Raw genomic sequence first — 7,020 nt, forward strand, 5'->3', positions numbered from 1 at the left:
GGATGTATGTTTTCCAGATATTCGATTACTATGCGTGTAATGGGACCTGCTTGCTATTCCTTGCGGTCTTCCTGTCTCTGGCAATGGGCTGGCTGTTTGGTGAGTACCACGTATTCATAGGACCAGCCAAGAGTGTCATAGACCAGCATCTACCACAAGGGCCAATTATATTCCATTGGGGAAGACATCCCAATGTCCTCTACACATTCAACAAAAATGACAAAACATTGACAATATCTCATTTTATTATATCATAATTATGACATGTCTGTCTATTAGGTAAGTGTTGTTGAGATCCCTTTTCAATGGCATTCTCTGTACTTTACCATCTGTGTCTCAGGTACTGAGAATTTGTATGACATTGTTCAGGACATGACCGGGTCAAGGCCCTGCCCCATATTCAAGGTGTGCTGGAAGTATCTGACCCCTGCTGTATCCCTGGTGAGCATATCAAGAGTTTCCCAGAACAGGCGCTAAACCTAAATCTACGGCGACAAAACGCTGTGTCAAATTAACAAACAGATATATCAGGCACCACAGCGTTTTTAAGTGAAACTAAGTTAGATGAAGTTAAATAACTTGTGCACACAAGATAACAAAACACCTTATGGGACTTCAGAGCCTCTATAATATAGTCATAATTAATTATAGGAATATGTAGAAAAGGCACATTTTCTTCCTAGAAATTTGGTTCACCTGTACAACCTCAGTGATACTCTAGACCAACATACAAAAATGAATTGTGAATCATACATTTTACAACCCTTTTTCATATTTGACTATAATTACAGCTTGGGTTGATTAGTTTTCCTTTCAGTGGCAACTCTCCAGGTTCAGTGATTTCTTCCTTCTCTCTCTCAGGTATCCTTTATTTGCTCTCTTGTGGAGTACCAGCCGCTCACCTTCAATCGCTGGTATGTGTACCCAGGCTGGGTGTACGTGCTGGGCTGGATGATGGCCCTCTCCTCCATCATCCTCATACCAGGGCTTGCCCTCTTTCATCTCACTACAGGCAAAGGCACATTAAAAGAGGTGGGGCTATTGACTGCACTTATTCCGAATTATGCAAATTAAAAGTACTGCTGCCTCTAATACTTAATAGCAAAGCTTTTCAAGATCCACAAGATCTTCAAATATATCAATTTTGTTCTTTTAAAAGTATTAATTAATTGTGTATTATACAGTAAGTACAATGACACAATGCCAGCACAGGTTGATGTCAGTAAAAATCTAACGCTTCATGTGGTTCTTATGGACTAATAATAAGAGTGAATGAAGTATGAACATTTCTCTGACCGGTGTCTTTGCAGCGCTTGGTTCACCTGTGTTCTCCTACTCATGACCTTCCCTTGACCCGGAAGCAGAAGTCAGAGCTTCAGAGTCTCACAGAGGGGAAGGATTGTGTTGCCATGGCAAGCCAGGCAAAGCACTGAAGTACTGGATGTGTGAAACATTTTTACAATAAAATATGTTGTCTGGCTGAAGTTCAAATGTTTTGGTTCATGATATCTTTTGAAAAAGAATCTTTGGTAGCCTAACACTTTACTTGACAGTATCTACTTAAGAGTGACATGACACTTTAAATTCTCCCTGCTGCAGTTATGCCATACTGTGTATGTTCACTAACCGGAAATCTTGAATTGCATTTTTTTGTAAAGCTGTTTCTATGAATGATTATATGGTTATGAATTTTCAATTTAAATATTGAGAGTTTGCCATAATATTGCCTGGGCCAGCTATGACAACAACTAGAACACAGGTAAAGATAGCATCAGTAACTATCCTATCAGATATGGAATGTTGTCATCTGTATAGTGATCTATATTCAAAACAAAGTCTTAATAGTACTCCATGATAACACACAAAACAAAATCTACAACTAGACCGCACAAATCAACTCTACCTGCTCTGCTACAGAATTTTGGGAGTAAATTTACACATTAAGCATGCCAACTATGTCTTTAGGGCTATCCTTCATATTCACATTTAGTATTTCAAAAGTAAAAGTATTCTACAGGTAATTGAAAAGGGATTCCCATTCTCTTTAGGCGTAGTGTCCTGGCACTCTCTGTCGGAGATGGTGTAAGGTAAGGTGGGAGATCCTCCTGGGTCATTGCTGTGTGGATCACCTGCTACTTCTGTGTTTGGAAAGGAGTGAAGTCTACTGGAAAGGTGCGGTAATCACTGACATGAATGTTGTGCTGGTTTGGCCTCTGACTACTAATATTCTCTGAATCTTTTCATAGCTGCTCTGCCTCTAGCAGACATCCAGGAACACCCACACATGGCAACACGTGCCTGTGAATGCCATCTGGATCTCTCTCACACTTCCATTATGGCTGTCTCTTCTCTAAGTGTGATCCAGCAATGTCATCTCATGACCTCAATCACAGAGTCAAATATAGAGTTGACTCATCAGGACTGAGTTGGGTTGTGTAATTTGTCCTGCTGGTGTTTCTGTGCAGTGTCTCCAGGTGGTCTACTTCACTGCCACGTTCCCCTAAGTGATGGGGCGGTGGTAGTGTAGTGGTTAAGGAGCTGGGCTCGTATGTAGTACCCAGAAGAGTTGTGGGTTCAATTCCCAGCTTCCACCGTTGTGACCTTGAGCAAGGCACTTAATGTTAGCCCGAGTTGCCAACCGTCCCGAATTGTCTGGGACATCCCGTATTTTGGGTGATTTTGATTTGTCTGGTCAGGGACAGCTCCAGTCCCGAATTTCAATCACAGCCTCATCGCCCTGGTAAAGTTGTCAATGGCCAATATAGGCTACTGTAAACGCACCTACAGTGTTCAGTGTCGCCGCTACCACCACACAAATCTCAAACTGCTTTTCACCCTTCTTAGAGAACATCATTACAATGTCAAAATACAGCAACAGCATCTTACATAAGAATAATACTTTTTTGGGTCCTCTCTCAGTCTCCATTATGCAGAAGATCTAACTTGAACGGTATGCTATTCGGGAACGCATCTGAACGCGAATGAGGGAGAGAGGGTGGCAGGTTCCAACTGGCTTGTCATTGTTTTTTTTTATATATATATTTTTTTTTTGGGGGCTTTTATGCCTTTAATTTGATAGGACAGTGGAGAATGACAGGAAGTGAGTGGGAGAGAGAGTCAGGGTGGGATCCGGAAAGGACCGCGGGGTGGGAATCAAACCCGGGTTGCCGGTGTACGGTGCAGGTGCCCCAGCCAGTTGCGCCACAGCTGGGGCCTGGCTTGTCATTGTTGATAATTGATTTAACCTTTTTAATATAAGAAACTTTCGAAAGGAAATCATGAGGACAACAAAAACAAAGCTAGAGGAGATTGCAGAGTTATCCGGTTCCCACTACTGACGCACTGTAATTTGGACTGTGATAGAATATGAAGAGTGGTCTTTGCCTTTGTGTAATGGAATTGGTGAGTCTTGAAGTCTTCAATAATCCGTTTCCCTTAAACTAAGCATTTACATGAAGCTCATGAAATGGTAATTGAAACACATTCCACTCAGATAGGGGGATACCAGGTTCATAATTCACTTTTAATTGCAAACAGAAAATATTTAGCTGGCATCAAGCTTCTTGACTACTTTGTGATTAACACCATTTGAATGATATAAAACAGTGGGGGTTTTTTTGGAAGGGGGGGGGGGGTGAAGTGTCCCTCATTTGGGGTTGAGGAAGTGAACAACCCTATGCTCCGGAGACAATGGCCCTTGTAATATAATACGTAAGTCGATTTGGATAAAGAGTGGCAGCTAAATGAAGTTGTAAATGCTGCCGGTTCAGCTCATTCGAGGGTTCACACTACCTGGAGCTCTGAAGGGGGGTCGTCTACTACCTTTATCCAGAACCTTTTGGACCCTCAGGTGCCCCTGTGGTGTTCACACCTGGCTGTCATACCAGTCTGAATTAACAGTCCCTGATGTTCTCTATGTTGCCTCTGGTACTCATATATGCCAAGTAATGACACAACAACTTAATCTATAGCAAGCCTTTTCATTTCAAAGAAATATATTTGGTTGGTGAAATTGCATTGCATGGATTTTTTTCACCAAGAAGTTCTACTATGGTGATGCAACAAATGTCAAAATAATTCAGCCAGAATGCCAGTATAGTCCAAAAACATTTTATTCATCAAAGATGTCCCACCACATAAGGCAGCAGAATCAGGTACAAAAACATGGTTAAGGTACATTGTGCTATTAATGATAGAATTTAAAAAATACCCCATATCCCACATAGACTTCTCCTGCATCTCTGGTCCTGGTCTGGCCTTCATTGTGTACCTCCAGGCTGTGGCCATGATGCCTTTTGCACAGTTGTGGGTGGTTTGCTTCTTCATCATGCTTCTTCTACTCAACCTGGACACACAAGTGTACACACACACACACACACACACACAGGTGAGAGGTCTTCAGATCAACCCAGTTACAGAAGAAAGGGTCCACATAGTCTAATTGCACAATCACTCTTGTCTGAATGAATAGGGGAGGACACTTCTCCCTCCTGTGTAGTCCCTATCTCTTACTTCCACATCTTCCAAGTCATACCTCACAAACACACACACACACTACATGACACCAGAAAAGGTCACAGAGACATGCTTATCATTGAAGCAAGATTGGAAAAATGTATTTGGTATTGCTAAATACTATTACTATTCGAATCCAACGTCACTCAGCAGCGACATTCTGACATCGGTGCACATTTATTATGACCACCACTAGCGTATCATGGTGTATGATTAGGAGAGGAGCTATGAGGTAGGAATGTCACACACATATAAACACAGACGCACACACACACATACACACTGTTACAAATGCTTGGCTCAAAGCATGAGAACATAAGGGAGGTCCACACGTAGGTAACAATAAATAAAGAGGCACGCACATACAAGCATACACAAAAGTTGCAAGAGTAGGGGTTGGAGTAGGAGATGGAGACAAATTGACAAGCGTGATTTATTTTCTCGGAGAGGCAGGGAGGATGTGCAGAACTGAGCAGCGGTCATGTATTGTACCACTATGTGGTACATCTAGTTCAAAATCAGGTGCCAACCACCTTTGATCTTAGCCACCCTCAACTCTTTGACTACTGTCCTTCTCCAGGGGAGCATTTCATTCCTCTGATAATTTCCACTTATTGAGTAAGTGGTAAACCTTCTACAACAAGAGCCCTATGGCATTGTTTTGTTTGGAGAATGAATCCATGCAGCTCTTCTATTAGGAGGTTTACCACTTACTCTGAGTTAACTTGCAGGTTTGTCAGTAAACTACGTACTTGGAATACCCCCCAGAGCTAAGAGAGAAACTCCTGCTGGTCTACTGTCTCTTCAGTTTCTGCATTGGCCTTGTCTTCATCACCGACGTGAGAAAGAAACAGATGGCAAGAGAGAGGTGGAGAGAACTGTTTTCTTGAATAAGAGACATTTAGTGTGTTGAAAACAAAATATTTTTTCTCTTTGTGAGTGATTGGATCCAATCCTAACATCACAGGGTGGAGTGTACGTGCTGCTTATCTTCGACTACTATGCCTGTAATGGTGCCTGTCAGCTATTTGCAGCCGTCTCCCTGGCATTGGCCTGGGTGTTTGGCGGGTCCTCAGCGTCCTTGACCAACAAAACAAACGCTAAACAAAAACCGAGGCTCTGGGAATCATCACATGTGTAGTGTGAGTCTGAAGGACATTTAAAGTAGAATATAGTTATAATATTCACATTTTAAAATGTTGAATAATTTAATTTTAAAATGTAATTTATGACCAGTAGAACTGACTCCACCATGCTTCCCCTTTTGCTCAACATTCAGGCCTACCAGTAGATGGCGATGTTGTGGAATTTGATCACTTGTCTTGTCCAAACCAAGACCTTGCACAGTGATCAAGTCCATGTCTTCTGCAGTCAGTGATATTCTCTCCCCCGTAGATGGCCTTCACTGGCTACATGGTGAGCTACAAGGCCCTGTCCTACAACCACTGGTATGTGTACTGGGTGCATGTGCTTGACTGGATGATTGTCCTTCTCCTCTATTGTGATGGCTAAGTGGTATGGTCCTCCGCACACATTGACGCGCGGTCCCAGTTGTTGGGAAGCACACAAACCCCCACATGTGACACAGTTGATGACCTCAATTATCTCACCATGCCTTTCTTCTTTATTACTTAGGTCCACAGACACAATTTGGACAAAATTTTGGAGCATGTCACAGCCTTTATTGTATCTGGGGACTGGAAAGGGGAGTATCAAACAGGTGATAGTCACCTATGTCGTCCTGCAGAGGATTTACCTTTGACCCAGAAACTGAGGAGTCAGCTTCAAGATATGGCATCAGATGTGGGGCTTAATGTTCTGAACATAGAAAACCAAGAGGGGCAATGAGAAAAAAATAATACTCCTAGTTTTTGTTGATCAAAACCAAAACCAAGACTAAAAAATTATATTTGGTAACCATGACAGTAACTAAAAGACCTTTTGTTAACATGACAGTAGATTCTGTGCATCTTTTGTTATCATAGCTACGGTTAGCAAAGGCAACTTTTAGGAATCCAAGTGTTATTTTTGTATTGCAATAACACGTTGTGCTTTGTACACTTTGTTCTTTGTACTTTATAAACAAATTAATAGCAAAGTTAAGGCATTATCTACTTAAGCACATTTTTTTATGTTATTCATGTATCGCTCAATTTACAAATGTCTCTCAGATAGTGAGGATGCCATCCTGTTAAGCTGTGGACTCATTTTTTCTCCTTTCCTTGTGCCATGACAACCACGACTGGTTACCTTGGAGATAAGATTGATGTGTCACAAGATTTCAATTTCATTACTAATAACAAAGGCAGTGGAAACATATATACCACAGAACAGCAGGCACACACAGAGCCTCTTGTACCCCTCTAAATACGGAGTGCTGTACGCTACTGCAGGTAGGGATAATGAGGACCTGTATCATTGCCCTGAAAACAAACCTCCCCAAGAGCTAAATGTGGACCATGCAGGGTTCTTATAAAACATGTGGAACAAAACAAACTGAGAGTG

General features: G+C 41.8%; 1 protein-coding gene across 1 annotated transcript in view; it reads left to right on the top strand.

The window, feature by feature from the left end:
* Positions 1-1,484, top strand: part of LOC125308110 (sodium- and chloride-dependent GABA transporter 2-like) — an 8,755-nt gene extending 7,271 nt beyond the window's left edge. The window contains exons 11-14 of the mRNA XM_048264372.1: positions 1-99; positions 341-441; positions 862-1,032; positions 1,311-1,484. The exon at positions 1-99 is cut by the window's left edge and continues 4 nt beyond it. Coding sequence (XP_048120329.1) covers positions 1-99; positions 341-441; positions 862-1,032; positions 1,311-1,433 — 494 coding nt within the window. The 3' untranslated portion in view covers positions 1,434-1,484. The remainder of the gene's footprint in view (positions 100-340; positions 442-861; positions 1,033-1,310) is intronic.
* Positions 1,485-7,020: the final 5,536 nt, after the last annotated feature.

This window comes from Alosa alosa, chromosome 15, assembly GCF_017589495.1.
Source record: "Alosa alosa isolate M-15738 ecotype Scorff River chromosome 15, AALO_Geno_1.1, whole genome shotgun sequence".
Taxonomy (NCBI): Eukaryota; Metazoa; Chordata; class Actinopteri; order Clupeiformes; family Clupeidae; genus Alosa; species Alosa alosa.